Source organism: Salmo salar, chromosome 01, assembly GCF_965601325.2.
Source record: "Salmo salar chromosome 01, fSalSal1, whole genome shotgun sequence".
Lineage (NCBI taxonomy): Eukaryota > Metazoa > Chordata > Actinopteri > Salmoniformes > Salmonidae > Salmo > Salmo salar.
Genome location: NC_138291.1, coordinates 75,538,705 through 75,563,445, shown reverse-complemented (window position 1 = coordinate 75,563,445; position 24,741 = coordinate 75,538,705). Strand labels below are relative to the sequence as shown.

The 24,741-nt window shown below is 41.9% G+C and overlaps 1 protein-coding gene across 1 annotated transcript in view; it reads left to right on the top strand.

Moving 5' to 3' along the window:
• The window catches only part of hhat (hedgehog acyltransferase), a 114,416-nt gene that overhangs the window by 45,298 nt on the left and 44,377 nt on the right, over window positions 1–24,741 (top strand). The window contains exon 9 of the mRNA XM_045722118.2: window positions 15,492–15,527. Within this exon, the coding sequence (XP_045578074.1) occupies window positions 15,492–15,527 (36 nt within the window). The remainder of the gene's footprint in view (window positions 1–15,491; window positions 15,528–24,741) is intronic.

Sequence of the window (24,741 nt, the reverse complement as noted above, 5' to 3'; positions counted from 1 at the left end):
CTCTGACATTGCTCATCCATATATTTATATATTCTTATTCCATTCCTTTACTTACATTTGTGTGTATTATGTATTTGTTGTGGAATTGTTAGATATTACTTGTTAGATATTGTTGCACTGTCCGAACTAGAAGCACAATCATTTCGCTACACTCGCAATAACATCTGCTATCCATGTGTATGTGACCAATAACATTTTATTAAATACATTACCCTTTCGTTCCATTACAGAAACCACTTCTACTAGTCCGTTCTTGCTATGTTGGTGTGTGTGCGCAATAAAGTGTGTTCTGTACATCTGTCGTCTACTGGTCATTACCACGCCTTCTAATTGAGGCGCAGGGACGTTTGTACCTATATTTAACCGGCACCTCTTTCGGAGACCAACACTAATTGGTGGCGCTATTTCCATGGTCCTGCAAGCCGGATAAGGAACTATACTATGGCGAGATGATGAACTGACTCAGCTCTAGAGATGCCTGGCCTGCCTCAGTGGGAGAACTACCTCCACCAGTATTAATAAGGACACAAACCGTCCCAACTCCTGCTGGGCAGCGTGGCTTTATGGGCATCATGAGCACCTTGTCCCTCATCTCCCGCTCCATCCATGCTAATGAAGGGTTGGCATCATGGAGTGGCGAGCCTCTGTCCGAGTCTGGTGCCTCACAGCTACCAGACCCTGTTATATGGTGTTACAGTCCTCAAGTCCTAATGGAAGTTTGATTTACTTTATTCTTGCCCCTCCTCAGATCCTGCCGTGTGTTTTTCTGATTCAGAACTGACAGATTTATTGGCACTTCCACTTCAGGTAAACACCGGCAAATTAAATGCACGTATAGTAGACCCTTAAGGAGGGGATAGTGGGTGAAGATGAGGGGCTGGGGGAGAGGAGGGAGGGAGTTGCGATGCTCCTCTGTGAAAAATTAGCCCTTAAAGGACACTGATGGCTACAGGAAATGTAAGATTTGGCCGGTGGCTCGGCTCGGGTTCTGTGGTGTCTAACATGGTTTTGGCTGCTGGTGTTGACACTGACGCTGTCCTGCCCCCAGTCTTGGCACGGACTCCCATCCCAACAACATCTATCCAACTGTTCACTACTGAGCCCCGGTCTCCTGAAATAGAAAGGGAATATTTGAGTCAGAAGGGATTTTCGAAATGTCATAGGATACTAGAGTCGGTGCATGTGCATGCATGCTTGTGCACGTTCCAATGTGTAATAGCTGACCAGGCTCCAAGATACTCTGCTGTCTGCCACAGGCACCAAGTGTGGTGTTAACTTAAGTGAATGATTTGTCTAATATGTCTGCATTTAGTTGAGCAAGCTGCTGAATCTGAGCCATGAATTACCTTGGACAGGTTTATCTGGCAAGCCTCTCTTTCTGTTTGCTAAACAGATGGAGGTAATGATGGGGATTTGATGAGAGAGAGAGAGCAATGCAGCCTCCCTACAGTATGCCAGTCCCCTGATTGCCTATTAATTCACTGACACTGAAGACCGGTTGTGCTGACTCTTACCTTTGTTGTGCTCGTACACACACACACACACACACACACACACACACACACACACACACACACACTTGCTTGCACACGCCAGTGGCGTAATTTGGCCTGGGCTTGATCCAGCACCTATGTGAGTTTCCATAACCACACATCACTTGCGCTATGCAGTATATTTTTGTTTTACTGACACATTTTTATGACAAAGATAAACAATACAATATAATGTGCTAAGCAGTAGCAGGCACTGCAAGAAGCGCCTGGAGTGACACAGTGCCTGCTGGTCAAGATTTCACAACGCAGTGGACCGCTCACATCACGTGACCCCTCCCCCACAGATGTTCTTAATGTTTTCTACACTCAATATATTTAACCCTGTTTTAAAATTAGCAATGTTGAGGTGGTAGAACTGACTAAATGAATCAGAGAGGTCTTATAACCTATTCCATTCTACTAGTAAACATGCTTGGCTCATGTCTGTTATTTCCATATAGGCTATGTAACTATTTGTAAAAAACTGCCCATTATTAAATTGGTGAAATTATTTCATTGAGCTTTTATTTTTATTACTCTTTTTCACTTAGCTACTTACTTTTTTTTATTGTAAAATTGTCGAGAGGTTAACCTGAAAGTAAGTATCTCATTGCAATGTGTACTCCATGTATATCGTGTAAATGACAGTGCTGAGAGATGTATTTTCAGGTAGAGAGATACTCTACCTCACGAAGCAACATCTGCTCTCTGTCACATCATGATTCATCATTCTTCTCTTCTGTAGCAAGCGTAAAAGAAACCGACTGGGCAAGTAGATGCACATTGGGATTATGGTCATTGTAGTTAATTACCAAGTCTTAGCTGAACTTCGTAGAAGATTGGCATGTTGAAACTACATCGTACAGTTCAGGCTGGATCGGATTTATCTATAGAGAAACTTTGATTGTGCACATTGAGCTCACAGGAAAAAAAACTAACAAAATGGAATTCAAATAATTCAACCATGTCGGTCAATTAGTTGTTTAAAAATGGAAAAATAACCAACATTTTGGTTAATCGCTCAGCACTAATGACAAACAAACTTGAACGAAAGGGGAAAAGATGGCCAGCTTTGTTTTTAGATTTGTAGCTCGACAAAACATTGAAAATACATAGGGTCTTAAGTTATGTGTCCTCAAATGTTATGTAATGTACAACGCTCACATTAGCTGGTAGAACTAATGAAATTAATTGTAGAGGTCTAATAACGTATTCCATTGTACAGGTATTTTTTGCTTGTCTCTTTATATTCATAAACCCTAGAGGCTATGTAGCTTCTTATCTCTCATGTTGCGCTCTTATGCAGTCACTTGAATTTTTCTTTACAGTTGAGTTGCCCTGCTCGTGTCAGTATACAGTACCTTTAAAGCGCAACTGCCCCTAAAAAAACAACTTCTCATTTAGAAACAGCCTATGTGGCGTTGATATGAGTCCGAAACATTTATTCTGTCATAATATACTACAAAGTGTAAATAGAATAATTTTGGTCACAAAGTCACTCTCATCCAAAAGTTTTGTGAGACTTGTTGTTCGTGACTGCATCATAATGTTTAAAAAATATATATATATATTTCACCTTTATTTAACCAGGTAGGCTAGTTGAGAACAAGTTCTCATTTACAACTGCGACCTGGCCAAGATAAAGCATAGTAATTCGATACATACAACAACACAGAGTTACACATGGAATAAACAAAACATACAGTCAATAATACAGTAGAACAAAAGAAAACAAAAAGTCTATATACAGTGAGTGCAAATGAGGTAAGTTAAGGCAATAAATAGGCCATGGTGGCGAAGTAGTTACAATATAGCAATTAAACACTGGAATGGTAGATGTGCAGAAGATGAATGTGCAAGTAGAGATACTGGGGTGCAAAGGAGCAAGATAAATAAATACAGTATGGAGATGAGGTAGGTAGATAGATGGGCTGTTTACAGATGGGCTATGTACAGGTGCAGTGACTGTGAGCTGCTCTGTCAGCTGGTGCTTAAAGCTAGCGAGGGAGATATGAGTCTCCAACTTCAGAGATTTTTGCAGTTCGTTCCAGTCATTGGCAGCAGAGAACTGGAAGGAAAGATGACCAAAGGAGGAATTGGCTTTGGGGGTGACCAGTGAGATATACCTGCTGGAGCGCATGCTACAAGTGGGTGCTGCTATGGTGACCAGTGAGCTGAGATAAGGCGGGGCATTACCTAGCAGAGACTTGTAGATAACCTGTAGCCAGTGGGTTTGGCAACGAGTATGAAGCGAGGGCCAACCAACGAGAGCGTACAGGTCGCAATGGTGGGTAGTGTATGGGGCTTTGGTGACAAAACAGATGGCACTGTGATAGACTGCATCCAGTTTGTTGAGTAGAGTGTTGGAGGCTATTTTATAGATGACATCACCGAAGTCGAGGATCGGTAGGGTGGTCAGTTTTACGAGGGTATGTTTGGCAGCATGAATGAAGGATGCTTTGTTGCAATATAGGAAGCCGATTCTAGATTTAATTTTGGATTGGAGATGCTTAATGTGAGTGTAAATGAAGGTTGGGTTTGTTTCAATCCTACCCACAGCTGGCAGCACACGAGTAATCATTAATTCGTAGTGCAGCTGCATGTGACCCGGTCGTAATGCCTGTGGTAAATTTGGGTTGACTTTGGATATCCTTATGGGGCTAGTTAAGGACCATCGGTAAATTACTCAATGTACATGGGACAATATGTTCATTTCAATAGCTCCAAATTTAAATGATTTCAAAACCTCAAACCAACTATTAATTGTAGAAATTCATATACAAATGTTGAAAGGTGTCAGTCCCTAACTAGCCCCAGAAATAGGCTATCCAAAGTCGGGTCGCACATCTGCCGGCTGAAGCTAAATAATTTGTCTAACTCACCCACATGCGAACACACACGAGACACCCACATCAAACCACACCTCGAAAACCAACTCACATTTGAATTCAGTCATGACCACTAGCATTTCTTAATTAACCAAATCTAAAACAACGCCAAATCAGGAAGTGCAGTTGCCCTTTAAAACTAACTAATTACATGTCACTCCTCTGCCTTGGTACCTTTCAGATGAGCTGAGAAGGACAGATGAGAACAGCAGGCCAGTGGAGCACTTAGAACAGCAGCAGCCAGGGGCAGCTGGTAGGGAAGATGATGATTTAGGTGACCCAGACACAGGCCCAAAACAAACAAGTTAATCTACCCCAGTATCCCCTTGACTGATTTGGAAAAACTGAAGAGACACACCAGACAAGACACAGAGACAGCTAAAGGGGAGTAGATGATGGGTAGAGACACCAGACAAGGCACATAGACGGCAACAGAAGAATAGGATATGATGGAGAGAGACACCATGAAAACAGAACAGGCCATAACAGAAGAAGATAGACAAAGGAGACAGTAAGGAAAAAGTACCTGAGAGCGCAACAGACAAGACATAGAGAAATTGACAGCAGAGGGCACATGGAGAGAGAACAAACACACACGCACTCACCTCTTTGGACACACCTACTCATTCCAGGGTTTTTCTTTCTTTTTACTATTTTCTACATTGTAAAATAATACTGAAGACAATAACACATATGGAATCATGTAGTAACCAAAAAACTGTTAAACAAATATTTTATGAGATTCTTCAAAGTAGCCTTAATGACAGGTTTGCACACTCTTGACATTCTCTCAACCAGCTTCATGCATTTCAATTAACAGGTGTGCTTTGTTAAAAGTTAATTTGTGGATTTTCTTTCCTTAATGCATTTGAGCAAATCAGTTGTTGTGACAAGGTAGGGTTGGAATACAGAAGATAGCCCTATGTCCATATTATGGCAAAAACAGCTCAAATAAGCAAAGAGAAACGACAGTCCATCATTACTTTAAGAAATGAAGGTCAGTCAATCTGGAACGTTTCAAGAACTTTGAAAGTCATTTCAAGTGCAGTTGCAAAAAACATCAAGCGCTATGATGAAACTGGCTCTCATGAGGACCGCCACAGGAAAGGAAGACCCAGAGTTACCTCTGCTGCAGAGGAGAAGTTCATTAGAGTTACCAGCCTCAGAAATTGCAGCCCAAATTAAATGCTTCAGAGTTCAAGTAACAGACATCTCAACATCAACTGTTCAGAGGAGACTGCGTGACTCAGGCCTTCATGGTCGAATTCCTGCACAGAAACCACTACTAAAGGACAACAATAATGAGAAGAGACTTACTTGGGCCAAGAACACAAGCAATGCACATTAGACTGGTGGAAGTCTGTCCTTTTTAGAGTCCAAATTTGAAATATTTGGTTCCAACTGCCATGTCTTTGTGAGACGTAGAGTAGGTGAACGGATGATCTCGGCATGTGTGGTTCCCACCGTGAAGCATGGAAGAGCTGGTATGGGGTTGCTTATCTGGTGACTCATTCTGTGATTTATTTTGAATTCAATGCACCCTTAACTAGCGTGGAAACCACAACATTCTGCAGCGATACGCCATCCCATCTGGTCTGGGCTTATTTGTTTTTCAACAGGACAATGACACAACACACCTCCAGGCTGTGTAAGGGCTATTTGACCAAGGATGAGAGTGATGGAGTGCTGCATCAGATGACCTGGCCTCCACAATTACCTGAGCTCAACGCAATTGAGATGGTTTGGGATGAGTTGGACTGCAGAGTGAAGGAAAAGCAGCCAACAAGTGCTCAGCATATGTGGGAACTCCTTCAAGACTGTTGGATAAGCATTCCAGGTGAAGCTGGTTGAGAGAATGCCAAGAGTGTGCAAAGCTGTCATGAAGGCAAAGGGTGGCTACTTTGAAGAATCTCAAATATAAAATATATTTGAGTGGCACAGCGGTCTAAGGCACTGCATCTCAGTGCAAGAGGCGTCACTGCAGTCATTGGTTCGAATCAAGGCTGCATCACATTCGGCCGTGATTGAGAGTCCCATAGGGCGCCGCACAATCGGCCCAGCATCATCCGGGGTAGGCTGTCATTGTAAATAAGAATTTGTTCTTAACTGACTTGTCTAGTGAAATAAAGGTTAAATAAAAAAATGATTCCATGTGTTATTTCATAGTTTTGATGTCTTCACTATTAGTAAAAAAGCATGCCATTGCACCAGTTTTAGCTGGATGGCTAATTTTAATCTGTAGTCCATCTGGGACACAGACAGTGATTGTCTCATCCCAGACAAGGCATCGAGTCACCTTAGTGCAGGGCTGTTCAATTCCAGACCTGGAGGCCCGAAACACTTGTGTTTTTTGTTTCTACCTGGTAGTTAAACTCACCTGGTGTCCCATGTCTAAATAAGTCCTTTATTAGAAACCACCCAAGCCCAGTAGGACAAAGTGTCCACGAGAACGTTCATATATATTGTTGGCAGAACAGAGGGTTGGAGGCACACCAAGTGTGCGTTCCAAATGTCACCATATTCCCTATATACTGTAGTGCACTACTTTTGACGAGGATACATAGGCCTTATATAGGAAATATGGTACCATTGGGACGCATGACCAATCACCACCTGGTCCAGACTGCACCCAGTGCCCTCTCTGCCCACTGTAATCTAATTAATGGTCCATGCTCCTTCCAGCAGCCTACATTAAGGGTAGACACCTGGAAGGGAGATGTGAGGGGACTGGAGGCTGCTTAGCTTCTCTCTGATTGGTAAGTGTCGGAGAGTCAGATGTAAGAGACGAGAGGCAGCAGGATAACTAAATTCCCTGGAATGTACACTGTATTAGCTGTGAGGAAAGTCAGATCAGAAGCACCCTCCTGTGAGGGCTAAAGAGAGGAGGTAATGAGTGTCTCTCTCGCTCGGTGTGTGTGGCTACGTTCCTTGGCAGGATAGTCTTCTGTATAATACATCAATTGCACACATTCAGAAGCACTCCACTTCAAGGGCCATGGAGATGGATGGGGAGGTGGGTAATATTCTATACATTACAAAAGGTGTGAAGCTACAAGCAACAGTGGGATTGAAAATTTGACAAATCCTAAATCGCCCGCCTAGCTCTATACTCCCTACTCACCCGTTGATATCTGAAAGTATAACTAAAACAAATATAGTAATGGATAGGCTAGGTAGTTCCTCCATATTGCTTACACCTATCCAATCTTCTCAGATATCCACAAGTGCATATGGCCTAGGGGTCGATTTGGGATTGGGCTAATCAGGGGAAAAACTATTCAACACACTATAGTCTAATTTGGGTAAAAGCTTATTTGTATATCACATTTTACATTCTCTTTGGCACCTTATATTGTTCTTTTCCAAACGGAACAGAATTGGTCATAAAACCCACTCTGGTGTGACGAGACAATGCACAGGTCAGGTAGTAAATGCATAATTAACACATTATACAATGGGTGGGTCTAATCCTGAATGCTGATTGGTTAAAACCGCATTCCAGCCGGTGTCTATTCCACAAGTTACCACCGGCTAAATATATGACCTTAAAATGCCCATTTAATCTGTTCCATCTGACTGCACAATCCACTGTCTCATCAGCCCAGCCAACCAATTTATAAACTTGATCTCCAATATAAAAAGCCTTTAGACATTTATTTTTGACTAACATTTAGCTTTCAACAGCAGATATTTGTATAAACCTTGCTGTCTGTCTCTCCGACATTTGCAACATTGTTTCAATATTCAAATTGGATCTCCAGCTGTCCCATAGTAACGTGTCGGGAGTGTTTCTCAGCCAGTCGAAGTCATGAATCAGCTGGCATCATTTTTATGGATATATACAAAGAAATGTAAATTGAAAAAAGGTAAAACGAAACGAAGTGCAGCTAGTTTGCAGTCTTTCCAGCTTCAGTTTGAAGTTATTGTGTTGTTAGCTGTGTTGTTGGCTAGCTCCTCTGAACAACTGCGTCGTCCTGGCGAGTGAGCACATTTTCTATGCCAGGCAAAATCGCACCTCGTTAGCTCATTGATATTGATGTATAAAAATAAATGTCCCTAGAAAACAGCTTAAACAAATGCAGATGCAGCTACTTTGCTTTTATTCCGGCTGCACTTTTTGTAAATTAGCCGTAGTTAGCAAGCAAGGGATAAGAACGTTGCCAGCCAGTATAGCAATGGAACATTTAGAACGAATGACTGGGTCACGTCCATAGATGCATAACAAAAAGACAGAACGACTGGGTTGCGTCTCTGAACCGAACCGATAGAATGACAAGTCGGCTTGGGTAGCAACCCTAGATTTGTGTCAGGACTATATCTTGTGGAAGGATGAAATAGAAATAAATTAATCAAAATAACATTTATGAAAATATGCCAATAATTATTTGAATGTGTTGGTAACCCATTGTATAAAAGTGATCACGCCCTCTTAGCCGGATTGGAGGATATATTGGCCCTAGCCAATATATCCTCCAAACACCGCTTCTCGTGCATTATCACTTAAATAACCACATAGTGATATATTGGCATATGGTGACATACTGTATATTTTAACTAGCCCTGATACAAGGAAAACTATATTCCAAAACATTCCATACAGAAACTGTAATCAAATTGGCTATGTGCAGTTCAAAAATAAAACGTCAAACTAAAATATAGTCTTCTTTTTAAGTATAATTATGTTTTCCACTTTGTTTTCCTAAGTTAATTGTTGCCATCTGCCCTGTTCTGAAAGCCTCTGATCACCCCACGGAGACAAACATAGTTTAATGACTGCCACCAGTCCAGCCTGCGCTCTATGCAGCCATTATGGTTTCTAAAAGAAGAATCCAATACATTCAGCATCCAACTAGCAATAAAACAACGAAAGAAATTAAGAAGAACTCCTCCTCAGCAACTAGGTTAAGTGGGTTACTGTGTTGTCGGGTAGTGATTTTACAGAGACGGAGCTTCTCACATCAATTAAAGCCACAGTCTGAGATCTGGGAATACTGTATGTTTAATGTTCATTAGGGTCAGATTGGTCCAAGTGAGCCCTTTTGTCAGATGTTTAATGAAGACTTTAAGGTGAAAGACAGAGACAGACTCGTATACTGATAGACTTGGGTCTGTCTATCTTTTGCGTTGGGGTTATGTTGATTGTAGGCTACTGTAAAGGCCAAATCTGTGGAGCCAGCTGTGGCTCGATTGATTTGAAAACTCAATGCAATGGTGTGTGTGTGAGTAAGGGTGTGTGTGTGTACTCTACACACAAAGTGTACAAAACATTAGGAACACCTTCCTACAGTGAGCAAAAAAAGTATTTGATCCCCTGCTGATTTTGTACGTTTGCCCACTGACAAAGAAATGATCAGTCTATAATTTTAATGGTAGGTTTATTTGAACAGTGAGAAAAAAATCCTGAAAAACAAATGTCAAAAATGTTATAAAATGATTTGCATTTTAATGAGGGAAATAAGTATTTGACCCCTCTGCAAAACATGACTTAGTACTTGGTGGCAAAACCCTTGGTGGCAATCAGAGGTCAGATGTTTCTTGTAGTTGGCCACCAGGTTTGCACACATCTCAGGAGGGATTTTGTCCCACTCCTCTTTGCAGATCTTCTCCAAGTCATTAAGGTTTCGAGGCTGACGTATGGCAACTCGACCCTTCAGCTCCCTCCACAGATTTTCTATGGGATTAAGGTCTGGAGACTGGCTAGGCCACTCCAAGACCTTAATGTGCTTCTTCTTGAGCCACTCCTTTGTTGCCTTGGCCGTGTGTTTTGGATCATTGTCATACTGGAATACCCATCCACGACCCATTTTCAATCCCCTGGCTGAGGGAAGGAGGTTCTCACCCAAGATTTGACGGTACATGGCCCTGTCGATCGTCCCTTTGATGCGGTGAAGTTGTCCTGTCCCCTTAGCAGAAAAACACCCCCAAAGCATAATGTTTCCACCTCCATGTTTGACGGTGGGGATGGTGTTCGTGGGGTCATAGGCAGCATTCCTCCTCCTCCAAACACGGCGAGTTGAGTTGATGCCAAAGAGCTCCATTTTGGTCTCATCTGACCACAACACTTTCACCCAGTTGTCCTCTGAATCATTCAGATGTTAATTGGCAAACTTCAGACGGGCATGTATATGTGCTTTCTTGAGCAGGGGGACCTTGCGGGCGCTGCAGGATTTCAGTCCTTCACGGCATAGTGTGTTGAAAATAAGAATTTGTTCTTAACTGACTTGCATAGCTAAATAAAGGTTAAAAAAACAAAAAAACAGTTGTGTCAAGTTGGCTGGATGTCCTTTGGGTGGTGGACCATTGTTGTTACCCACGGGAAACAATTGAGCATTGGAGTTCTTGACACACTCAAACCTGTGCACCTCGCACCTACTACCATACCCCGTTCAAAGACACAAATTGACACACACACAATCCATGTCTCAATTGTCTCAAGGCTTAAAAATACATAGATATAGACCATATAAAGGCTTTATGAAGGCTATTAAGGGTTATAAATGGCCTTAAGTTGTTTGTTTGGTAATACTATTTGGATAGTCCATTTGTAGATGCTCTTCAGACTATAGTTGAAATGTTACTCATAGTCCATCTACTAACCCTTACTCTACAGTTATGGACAAAAGTTTTGAGAATGACACAAATATAAATTTTCACAAAGTCTGCTGCCTCAGTTTGTATAATGGCAATTTGCAGATACTCCAGAATGTTATGATGAGTGACCAGATGAATTGCAATTAATTGCAAAGTCCCCCTTTGCCATGCAAATGAACTGAATCCCCAAAAAACATTTCCACTGCATTTCAGCCCTGCCACAAAAGGACCAGCTGACATCATGTCAGTGATTCTCGTTAACACAGGTGTGAGTGTTGACGAGGACAAGGCTGTAGATCACTCTGTCATGCTGATTGAGTTTGAATAACAGACTGGAAGCTTCAAAAGGAGGGTGGTGCTTGGAATCATTGTTCTTCCTCTGTCAATCATGGTTAACTGCAAGGAAACACGTGCCGTCATCATTGCTTTGCACAAAAAGTGCTTCACAGGCAAGGATATTGCTGCCAGTAAGATTGCACCTAAATCAACCATTTATTGGATCATCAAGAACTTCAAGGAGAGCGGTTCAATTGTTGGGAAGAAGGCTTCAGGCCGCCCAAGAAAGTCCAGCAAGCGCCAGGACCGTCTCCAAAAGTTGATTCAGCTGCGGGATCGGGGCACCACCAGCACAGAGCTTGCTCAGGAATGGCAGCAGGCAGGTGTGAGTTCATCTGCACGCACAGTGAGGCGAAGACTTTTGGAGGATGGCCTGGTGTCAAGAAGGGCAGCAAAGAAGCCACTTCTCTCCAGGAAAAACATCAGAAACAGACTGATATTCTGCAGAAGGTACAGGGACTGGACTGCTGAGGACTGGGGTAAAGTCATTTTCTCTGATGAATCCCCTTTCCAATTGTTTGGAGCATCCGGAAAAGCTCCGGAGAAGACAAGGTGAGCGCTACCATCAGTCCTGTGTCATGCCAACAGTAAAGCATCCTGAGACCATTCATGTGTGGGGTTGCTTCTGGTAGTGGGCTCACTCACAATTTTGCGTAAGAACACAGCCATGAATAAAGAATGGTACCAACACATCCTCCGAGAGCAACTTCTCCCAACCATCCAGGAACAGTTTGGTGACGAACAATGCCTTTTCCAGCATGATGGAGCACCTTGCCATAAGGTAAAAGTGATAACTAAGTGGCTTGGGGAACAAAACACCGATATTTTGGGTCCATGGCCAGGAAACTCCCCAGACCTTAATCCCATTGAGAACTTGTGGTCAATCCTCAAGAGGCGGGTGGACAAACAAAAACCCACAAATTCTGACAAACTCCAAGCATTGATTATGCAAGAATGGGCTGCCATCAGTCAGAATGTGGCCCAGAAGTTAATTGACAGGGCGGATTGCAGAGGTCTTGAAAAAGAAGGGTCAACACCGCAAATATTGACTCTTTGCATCAACTTCCTGTAATTGTCAATAAAAGCCTTTGACACTTATGAAATGCTTGTAATTATACTTCAGTGTTCCATAGTGGATGAAATGCTTGTAATTATACTTCAGTATTCCATAGTGACATCTGACAAAAATATCTAAAGACACTGAAGCAGCAAACTTTGTGAAAATTTATATTTGTGTCATTCTCAAAACTTTTGGCCACGACTGTAAATCTAACCTTAACCTTAGCAAGCATTTGCTTATTAACAGACAGTTTGTTGATAGTATGACTATCTGTATAGCATCTACAAATCTGGACTATCCAAATAAAGTGTGAGAATTCGTTTAAAGTGGGCTTTAAAGAGTGCCTGTTTAATGACATAAAATAGTTTTTATGCCAGTGGGACCAGAAGACTGCTATTGGTTGTTCACTGTGAGATAACAGTAGTAATATTGAGTCCGTAACCGAGAGGCAAGGATTATCTAGAGGGCCTCGGGTCAGTCACACTAACATCAAACAGACTACTGGATTCACTTTCAACTGGCTCCAACTGTGTGCGTGTGAGTGTGCTTGTGACTGGGCTGGGCCAGTGTGAGTCACGAGTCAAGCACGCCTCACATATCTATGAATGTTTGATATGTGTCAGACTGACACTAGATACAATCCTATTGAGTTGTACCCTCTCCATCTGAACATCCGGTCCTAATGGTCTGGTACTCAGGACTCTATTGTCCCTCTAACCACTTTGACATCAATGCAAATGAAATTGAAAATCACATCAAGCACTTATCATCAAAACAGTATTTGGTAGTTATTAGAATCCCCATTCACTGCTTCAAAAGCAGCAGCTACTTTTCCTTGGGTCCACATGTAACATGACATAATACATAGTACAGACCATTATTAGTCAAGGACTGGAATACATTTAAAACGTCACACACAGCCTACATATCAGTACATGCACACTATCTAGGTCTAATACATAGTACAGAACATTAGTCAAGGACTGGAATACATTTTAAATGTCACAGCCTACATATCAGTACATATATATACTATCTAGGTCTAATACTTAGTACAGTGCAAATTACAATACAAGATACAGTATATAAAATGGCTGCGTCTCTTCACAGTCCCCTTTGTGCAGTGTTCTTTTATCTGTTTTTTTAACTGTCTATCGCTAGCTTGAGTTACCTGGGATGGCAGAGTTCCATGTAGTCGTGGCTCTATTTAATACTGTGCCTTTCCCAGCCTCTGTTCTGGACCTGGGGACTGTGAAGAGACCTCTGGTTGCATGTGTTGTGTGTCTGAACTGTTTGTCAACTGCTTGAACAGACAGTTCGGTACCTTCAACACGTCAATACCACGCAGAAAGACCAATAGTGATGCAGTCGATCTCTCCTCAACTTTGAGCCAAGAGAGACTGACATGCATTTTACTGACACTTTTCTTCTGTGTACATCTAAGTGCAATATGAGCTGCTTTGTTCTGGACCAACTGCAATTTACCCATGTAATTCTTTGCTGCACATGACCACACCGCTGAGCAGTAGTCTAGGTGCGACAAAACTAAGGCCTGTAGGACCTGTCTCATCAACTGAGATGTTTGAATTAGCCTTCAAAACTGATCGGCGGGAAATCACGCAGCCTCCATTCACTATTCGAGTGCATAAAGATTACGTCTTTTTTCACCGTTCCTGCATATTTGATAATGGGCCAGTCTAAATTGAAACAAATGTTACATATTAGTGAAGACAATATTAAATTGAGAATAGTCTGATGGGTGAAAATATGATCTCTTGATTCGAGAACAGCTGTGCAGCCTGAGGCAAGGAACAGAGCACAAGCTTTTTCTGGTACTTTCTCAAATCATCCATAGCCTATAGTCACATCATGCAGCCATATATATTTTGATTTGTAAGACATACTAAGGTTTGTATCATTCACAACTAAAGTTGCTAAATAACTCTAAATCTAGCATATTGCACCTGTTTCAAATGATCACTTTTAAGCTCAACCTGCCACTTCATATGCACGTTCGCTCCATAATGGAAAAATTATCCTTTCTATTTTATTCAGCCAAGTTCAGTTATTTTCTTCTTGCTATAAAATCATATAAAATAAAATGACACGGGACTCAGAAGCAAGAACAAGCCTACAACCTATGGCACACAGCATAGCCAGATAGCATAGGCCTACATTAGGCCAACTCATATTTTGTTCCTCTGAAATACATTTAATTCATATCATAATACTTCTTTAGACCTGACTAAAATAAATAATGGATTTATTGTGATGGTGTATATTAAATTATTTATTATACTTTTTTTTATGTAGTTGTTCCAAAGGTGAGCATCAGAGGCTTGTATGTGTGGAGGCCTGGAGATGCTAAACATGTTTATGTTAGTTAATGATCAATTACCGTGAGACCGGCAGTCTTTTGCATGACAATAACGGGCTGACAAAATTTCATGACAGGTACGGTCCTAGGCACACATACACAATCCATGAATCAAGACTTAAAAATCCTTCTTTAACCTGTCTCCTCCCCTTCATCTAAACTGATTTGAAGTTGATTTAACAAGTGACATCAATAAGGGATCATAGCTTTCACCTGGATTCACCTGGCCAGTCTGTCATGGAAAGAGCAGGTGTTCTTAATGTTTTGTATACTCAGTGTAACGTGAAAAACCAAATAATATGGAAAGTTGAGCCTTCATTCGTCCCTATTTTCATTTTCAGCAGATAAAAAAGGAGAGAAATCATATTAAACACCAAGAAATCCTCCTTTCATATTGTTCTTGAAATTTTGGCTTTGGACTAAATCTACAGAAATATGAAATGCTGGGGCAAAATACTGCCATGATCCCAACTTTCTTTTCTCTTCTCTCACTGTGCACCTGTTGAAACAGAAACATGTAGGACTGTGGAGACGGGATGACAGATCACGAGAAACAGTTAAAAGTAATAATAAAACAGATGTTTTATTTCATTGGTAGTTGTGTACTTTCATTTCAATAAACTGACAGACATGGTAACCAAATTGGTAAAATGTGTATATCAAAGAATTCACCACCCTCCTTAATGTGAATATATCTTGTTTTCCAGACACTTTGACGTCGGGCTGTATCACTGGCTAATCAGGTGAGACTCATTTTCAACATTTCCTAAAAATGTGTATGATAATTTTAAATAGGAAAAACCTATATAGACAAATTAAGAGCAATTGTGTTAGAAATGCTATACCAAAGGATTGACAATTGCGTAGACGTTTTTCAACCGCTCCACAAATTTCTTGTTAACAAACTATAGTTTTGGCAAGTCGGTTAGGACATCTACTTTGTTCATGACACAAGTAATTTTTCCAACAATTGTTTACAAACAGATTATTTCACTTATAACTCACTAAGAAACAGACGCATTCTTTGTACTTTGGTGTGAAAAGTGCAAGTCAATCCCAGAACAACAGCAAAGGACCTTGTGAAGATGCTGGAGGAAGCAGGTACAAAAGTATCTATATCCACAGTAAATGAGTCCTATATCGACATAACCTGAAAGGCCGCTCAGCATGGAAGAAGCCACTGCTCCAAAACCGCCATAGAAACGCCAGACTACGGTTTGCAACTGCACATGGGGACAAAGATCATACTTTTTGGAGAAATGTCCTCTGGTGGAACAAAAATAGAACTGTTTAGCCATAATGACCATCGTTATGTTTGCTATGTTTATGTGTTGTGGAAAAAGGGGGACGCTTGCAAGCCGAAGAACACCATCCCAACCGTGAAGCACGGAGGTGGCAGCATCATGTTGTGGGGGTGCTTTACTGCAGGAGGGACTGGTGCACTTCACAAAATAGATGGCATCATGAGGAAGGACAATTTTGTTGATATATTGAAGCAACATCTCAAGACATCAGTCAGGAAGTTAAAGCTTGGTCGCAAATGGGTCTTCCAAATGGACAATGATCCCAAGCATACTTCCAAAGTTGTGGCAAAATGTGTGGGCAGAACTGAAAAAGTGTGTGCGTACAAACCTGACTCAGTTACACAAGCTCTGTCAGGAGGAATGGGCCAAAATTCACCCAACTTATTGTGGAAGGCTACCCGAAACGTTTGACCCAAGTTAAGCAATTTAAAGGCAATGCTACCAAATACTAATTGAGTGTATGTAAACTTCTGACTCACTGGGAATGTGATGAAATAAATAAAAGCTGAAATGAATCATTCTCTCAACCAATATTCGGACATTTCACATTCTTAAAATAAAGTGGTGATCCTAACTGACCTGAGCCAGGAAATTTTTACTAGGATTAAATGTCAGGAATTGTGAAAAACGGAGTTTAAATGTATTTGGCTAAGGTGTATGTAAACTTCCGACTTCAACTGTATGTGTAGAAATTTGTTACCACAGGATTGGAAAAATGCAACACAATTGGAATATATGGTTTTGATGCCTTCCTGCAACATCAGTATGTTTCAAATTAACATAGGTGGGAAAGTGAATTTGAAAAACTGTGGTATGAAATGAAAGTGTATTTCCTTCAAGCCTTTTAAATTTATTAGGGGTTCAAGCAGCGAAACTGGGTGAAACCCTATTGTATTTGTTGGCCTTAATTATTTCGGTTCTCCGTGGATGTGGTGAAAAATGAAAATTCCCATAAGGCCTAGGAGGGTGCAACTTGGCATGATGGTAAAGGCCCATGGGCTACACCCTCTCATGCAATGCCATGCTAATTGGCCAGATGGTAGCACTATAACAAGCAATTGAAAGTGCAGTCTTTGAAAGGTCACACCGTTCACCCTGTTTGACCGTCATGGAATTCGATACATAGGCCCTAAAATAACACTAAAATAACACATCCTAGATCTGAATGAATGAAATAATCTTATTAAATACTTTTTTCTTTACATAATTGAATGTGCTGACAACAAAATCACACAAAAATAATCAATGGAAATCCATTTTATCAACCCATGGCAGTCTAGATTTGGAGTCACACTCAAAATTAAAGTGGAAAACCACACTACAGGCTGATCCAACTTTGATGTAATGTCCTTAAAACAAGTCAAAATGAGGCTCAGTAGTGTGTGTGGCCTCCACGTGCCTGTATGACCTCCCTACAACGCCCGGGCATGCTCCTGATGAGGTGGCGGATGGTCTCCTGAGGGATCTCCTCCCAGACCTGGACTAAAGCATCTGCCAACTCCTGGACAGTCTGTGGTGCAACGTGGCGTTGGTGGATGGAGCGAGACATGATGTCCCAGATGTGCTCAATTGGCTTCAGGTCTGGGGAACGGGCGGGCCAGTCCATAGCATCAATGCCTTCCTCTTGCAGGAACTGCTGACACACTCCAGCCACATGAGGTCTAGCATTGTCTTGCATTATGAGGAACCCAGGGCCAACCACACCAGCATATGGTCTCACAAGGGGTCTGAGGATCTCATCTCGGTACCTAATGGCAGTCAGGCTACCTCTGGCGAGCACATGGAGGGCTGTGCGGCCCCCCAAAGAAATGCCACCCCATACCATGACTGACCCACCGCCAAACCGGTCATGCTGGAGGATGTTGCAGGCAGCAGAACGTTCTCCACGGCGTCTCCAGACTCTGTCACGTCTGTCACATGTGCTCAGTGTGAACCTGCTTTCATCTGTGAAGGGCACAGGGCGCCAGTGGCGAATTTGCCAATCTTGGTGTTCTCTGGCAAATGCCAAACGTCCTGCACGGTGTTGGGCTGTAAGCACAACCCCCACCTGTGGACGTCGGGCCCTCATACCACCCTCATGGAGTCTGTTTCTGACCGTTTGAGCAGACACATGCCCATTTGTGGCCTGCTGGAGGTCATTTTGCAGGGCTCTGGCAGTGCTCCTCCTGCTCCTCCTTGCACAAAGGCGGAGGTAGCGGTCCTGCTGCTGGGTTGTTGCCCTCCTATGGCCTCCTCCACGTCTCCTGATGTACTGGCCTGTCTCCTGGTAGCGCCTCCATGCTCTGGACACTACGCTGACAGGCACAGCAAACCTTCTTGCCACAGCTCGCATTGATGTGCCATCCTGGATGAGCTGCACTACCTGAGCCACTTGTGTGGGTTGTAGACTCCGTCTCATGCTTCCACTAGAGTGAAAGCACCGCCAGCATTCAAAAGTGACCAAAACATCAGCCAGGAAGCATAGGAACTGAGAAGTGGTCTGTGGTCCCCACCTGCAGAACCACTCCTTTATTGGGGGTGTCTTGCTAATTGCCTATAATTTCCACCTGTTGTCTATTCCATTTGCACAACAGCATGTGAAATTTATTGTCAATCAGTGTTGCTTCCTAAGTGGACAGTTTGATTTCACAGAAGTGTGATTGACTTGGCGTTACATTGTGTTGTTTAAGTGTTCCCTTTATTTTTTTGAGCAGTGTATATAGATAGCATCTATAGATCAAGGTCTCTCAACACAATATTTTCTAGGCTAGCATCTCAAATAACATGGCTGCTACTAACCAATAAACATTCACTTGGGCGTGGTCTGGCACATAAACACACATAAATCACACACAGATATTTGTATTGTAACAAAACGTAATACACATGTTCCAAACGTTGTCAAGACAACATATGCAAGCACATTCTGATCAACCATGTGGTGGCGCTATACCGGGCACATGATCCTACTATCTTTTGATCTGTTTGACTGAGTGATTATGGTTGTCACACTTGCTCGGGATGAGTGTAGCTAACCTGTAGAGTATGGTTCAGTTTGGCCGCATGGTGGCGCTGTTGGGCAAAACAAAGTATTGTAAAATATTGTGTTTGCATTGTATGTGTGAACAGCGACTGCGGGGCTCAGGGTAGAACCTGTAAAACAATAATAACCAACCTGTGTTCAATTAGTATCTCTGTTCAAAAACAATGTTGGCGGTTTTTGTCTTTGTGGATTGTCCTTTCCTACTTGTCCCTAATGTTCAGAGAGGAAGCGGTACATAACCAAGTGAAGTTAACAAAGTGTACCTTGGAGGCATATATATATTTTTAATTAACTACCTCAGATACTGTACAATTCTTTTATTTTGTTACTTTAAACTGCAGTTTGTGGGTGCTCAGCTTGGTTCGAAAAGATTCAAACACATACCTTACTTACATGAGATTCATTTTCACAATCATTGTGCTGAATCAGTAGGAAGATTCCCCCCCCCCCCCCCCCCCCACACACAACGAAAGCATCATAGAAATATGGTCTTTGAGTTCCTCTATTAAATATGTGTCCGTGTACATCTGGGAAGCGCTGTTTGTACTCCTGTGAGCACATTCATTGTTGAATATTCAAGAGCTCAGTAAAATTCCCTGTACAAAAACACACGTCATTACTACCTACATAGGCTTGTGCCAATGTGGATCTCCAGCAAACAAAAGATGTTTGATCCACTGCTGTATTTGCATGTATTCATTATTACGCTGTGTATTGCCATCACAGGTGAACCACTTGTGTGGCATATTTTTTTGTATTTTTTGCTTTGTTCGAAAAATGCTCATCTCTTTGAATATGCGCATATAAAACACATGCATAATGAATCTGTGTTAATTTCTACTTTTAGTTTTTCTGTGTTTTTAATGATGGACAATAAGCTCTGAATGTGTTAGTTTGGGCTCCATGCTCGGATTTGGTGATTGCATTTGGAAAAAGGTTCTTCACCTTGGGTTACCACACCATCATTATCAGGTCCGTCACCTGCCATAATGTCCCCAGTGAAGAGATCCATCAACCTGAACTTGAAGGGCCAGGTTCCTGGACCAAGATGAAGGCTAGTCCTGGACTAACCTATATATTTTCAATCGGAGGTCTCGATTGAAAATTTATTTTTTTCTGCAGGAATAGACCTGTTCTGTGTTTTCCTGCCCAATTCAATCAAAACCAGTGACTAGAGATAAAGCATTATTGTGCTCTAAGAATGCAGTCATGGTCTCTGCCATTACATACAATGCTTTGAATTATATACTGAACAAAAATATAAATGCAACATGTAAAGTGTTGGTCCAATGTTTCATGAGCTGAAATAAATGATCCCAGAAATGTTTAATTCACAGAAAAAGCTTATTTCTCTGATTTTGTGCACAAATTTGTTTACATCCCTGTTAGTGATCGTTTCTCCTTTACCAAGATAATCCATCCATCCTGACAGGTGTGGTATATCAAGAAGCTGATTAAACAGCATGATCATTACGCAGGTGCACCTTGTGCTGGGGACAATAAAAGGCCACTCTAAAACACAATGCCACATATGTCTCAAGTTTTGAGGGAGCGTGCAATTGGCATGCTGACTGCAGGAATGTCCACTAGAGCTGTTGACAGAGAATTGAATGTTAATTTCTCTACCATAAGCCGCCTCAAACGTCGTTTTAGAGAATTTGGCAGTATGTCCAACTGGCCTCACAACCGCAGACGACGTCTTACCATGCCAGCCTTGGACCTCCACATCGGGCTTATTCACCTGCGGGATTGTCTGAGACCAGCCACCTGGACAGCTGATGAAACTGGGTTTACCAACCAAAGAATTTCTGCACAAATTGTCAGAAACCGTCTAAGGCAAGCTCATCTGCGTGCTCGTCTTCCTCACCTGGGTCTTGACCTGACTGCAGTTCGGCGTTGTAACCGACACGCTGGAGAAGTGTGATCTTAACGGATGTATCCCGGTTTCAACTCAACCGGGCAGATGGCAGAAAGCGTGTATGGCATGGTGTTGTGTGGACGAGCGGTTTGCTGATGTCAACGTTGTAAACAGAGTGCCCCGTGGTGGTGGTGGGGTTATCGTATGGGCAAGCATAAACTACGGACAACAAACAATTGCATTTTATCTATTTCAATTTGAATGCACAGAGATACCGTGATGAGATCCTGAGGCCCATTGTCATGCAATACATCATGTTTCAGTATGATAATGCACAGCACCATGTCGCAAGGATCTGTACATAATTCCTGGAAGCTGAAAATGTACCAGTTTTTCCACGGCCTGCAAACTCATTTTTGGAATTCTCTGGATTGACATGTACAGCAGCGTGTTCCAGTTCTCGCCAATATCCAGAAACTACGCACAACCATTGAAGAGTAGAACAACATTCCACAGGCCACAATCAACAGCCTGATCAACTCTATGCGAAGGAGATGTGTCGTGCTGCATGAGACAAATGGTGGTCACACCAGATACTGACTGGTTTTCTGATCTACGCCCCTAATTGTTTTTTTAAATCTGTGACGAACAGATGCATATCTCTATTCCCAGTCATGTAAAATCCCTAGATTAGGGCCTAATGAATTTATTTCAATTGACTGATTTCCTTATATGAACTTGTAACATTTTTGAAATTGTTTCATGTTTATATTTTTGTTCAACGTATAATTCCTAAAGTTGGAAGTTTACATACACCTTACATACACTCCGTTTTTCACAATTCCTGACATTTAATCCTAGTAAAAAGTCCCTATTTTAGGTCAGTTAGGATCACCACTTTATTTTAAGAATGTGAAATGTCAGAATAATAGTAGAGATTTATTTCAGCTTTTATTTCTTTCATCACATTCCCAGTGGGTCAGAAGTTTACATACACTCAATTAGTAATTGGTAGCATTGCCTTTAAATTGCTTAACTTGGGTCAAACGTTTCGGGTAGCCTTCCACAAGCTTCCCACAATAAGTTGGGTGAATTTTGGCCCATTCCTCCTGACAGAGCTGGTGTAACTGAGTCATGTTTGTAGGCCTGCTTCCTCGCACATGCTTTTTCAGTTCTGCCTACAAATGTTCTATAGGATTGAGGTCAGGGCTTTGTGATGGCCACTCCAATACCTTGACTTTGATGTCCTTAAGCCATTTTGCCACAACTTTGGAAGTATGCTTGGGGTCATTGTCCATTTGGAAGACCCATTTGCGACCAAGCTTTAACTTCCTGACTGATGTCTTGAGATGTTGCTTCAATATATCCACACAATAGTCCTCCCTCACGATGCCATCTATTTTGTGAAGTGCACCAGTCCCTCCTGCAGCGAAGCACCCCCACAGCATGATGCTTCCACCCCCGTGCTTCACGGTTGGTGATGGTGTTCTTCAGCTTGCAACCCTCCCCCTTTTTCCTCCAAACATAACGATGGTCATTATGGCCAAACGGTTTTTGTTTCATCAGACCAGAGGACATTTCTCCAAAAAGTACGATCTTTGTCCCCATGTGCAGTTACAAACCATAGTCTGGCTTTTTTATGGCGGTTTTGGAGCAGTGGCTTCTTCCTTGAGCCATGGCATCATTTTCTGGAATTTTACAAGCTGTTTAAAGGCACAGTCAACTTCGTGTATGTAAACTTCTGACCCACTAGAATTGTGATACAATTAATTTTAAATTAAATAATTTGTCTGTAAACAATTGTTGGAAAAAGTACTTGTGTGACGCACAAAGAAGATGTCCTAACCGACTTGCCAAAACTATAGTTTGTTAACAAGAAATTTGTGGAGTGGTTGAAAAACTAGTTTTAATGACTCCAACCTAAGTGTATGTAAACTTCCGACTTAAACTGTATAGGTAAAATGCTTTGAACACTTGTAATAACACTATATAAAAGTTATCCATGACCATCATTATTATCCATATCCATTTTAGAATGGAAGTTAGGTACCCTCCAGCTCTGAACACTGATACAATGTCCATCTGTAGCGGTTTCCCTCTTCCTTTATATTCCCCACCTTTTTTAAAGCACTCTTAAAGGTTTCTTCTGATGAAATGTTTTCTGATTGTGATGCTCGGCTCACCGTTGTCAACACCAAATTATATGCACAATGCCCACGTCCCCAGCTCGCCAAAGTGGTGCTGAAGTAGTTCTAATGCAGTTTTAAATCCGCTTTAATTGTCTGTAGCATCCCTGCATGTGTTAAAGGTCCTGTTCCTCAGCTCTCTTAAGGCATTCAAATGGCTGTCTTCTCTCCCACGTAGGCTGCCTGTTGCATTGTCGCCATCGTCTCCACTCATACACCACTATAAGGCTTCATCAGCTCTCTTAATGCTACAATCTGGGATTCGATTATCAGTGGGTATACTGGATATCATACATTTTAAAGACCAAAATTGTATGTACCAATCACAGACGGTAGCTTTTAACGTTGTCGCCATGCAAATAGCCTCAGCCCACCTGAGGGATCTTGGAAAGCATGTAAAAGCTTAGAACAAGTGATGGGGTGTTTAAACCAGTGCACAGCTGTTAAACAAGACTAAATAAAAGGAAGGGACAGTACCCTTTATAGATCTCATTGCTCTATTAAAGGTGATTGATTAAGTTTTATTACACATTTCGGGAACATGTTAACCTTGGTGACAAAGCTAGTCAGGTAAATGTACTCTCTTTTTGTGATGTATTTTTTGCGGTGCATTTCAAAGGAAAACGCTGCCGTTTGTATTGAAGGAAGGCTCCCAAAATGCAGGCTCATCATTCAGATGCAGATGTTTCCACTGCAGCTCTCCAGCGCGCACACACACACACACACACACACACACACACACACACACACACACACACACACACACACACACACACACACACACACACACACACACACACCCCAGCAGGCTGTCAGTTAAGCTGCAGGATGCTAGCTAACTTTCTGATATAGCAGCACAGTGAGATAGTAGCGGACCTGAGTTCAAATACTATTTGAAATCATTTCAAAATGACCTAGATTGCCTGGAGTGCCAGACAGGCAAGGCTTTCCACTTGAGACTTTGCTGTTGATTCCATTGCAACGGATAAGCTTAGTCAAGCTCAGCAAAAGCATTTGAAATTGTTTATTTTAACCCAGGTCTAAGCAGCAGCACGGGGAGATACTAGCGAGGGCCCCAGGGGACACATACACAGACCATACAGAGCTCTAGTAATAATAACAGGACAAATCTCTCCCCATCTGAAATAGTGGTCATTATTCACACTGGTTGCGTACCAAATGGCATCCTATTCCCTATTTAGTGCACTACTCTTGACCAGGGCCCATAGGACCTTGTAGGAACCAGTCTCCTTAACCAGGGATGTGTCTAGAGATGTGACATTTCAATTTACGTTTAACGTTAAGATGAAGGGGCAATACGTTACTGAAGGGGTTACTACATTCAGCGTTTTTCCCCCTATCTGTTTATTACTGCTTTTGTGTATTTAGCAGGGCTGTCCACATACTTTTGTATATATAGTGTATACAGTGCACTTAGGAAGTATTCAGCTCCCTTAACTTTTTATACATTTTGTTATGTTACAGCCTTATCCTAAAATTGTTTTAAGTCAATTAAATTAAGTCAAGGGGGCGGAATACTTTCTGAATGCAATGTATACACTATATATAAAAAAAGTATGTGGATAG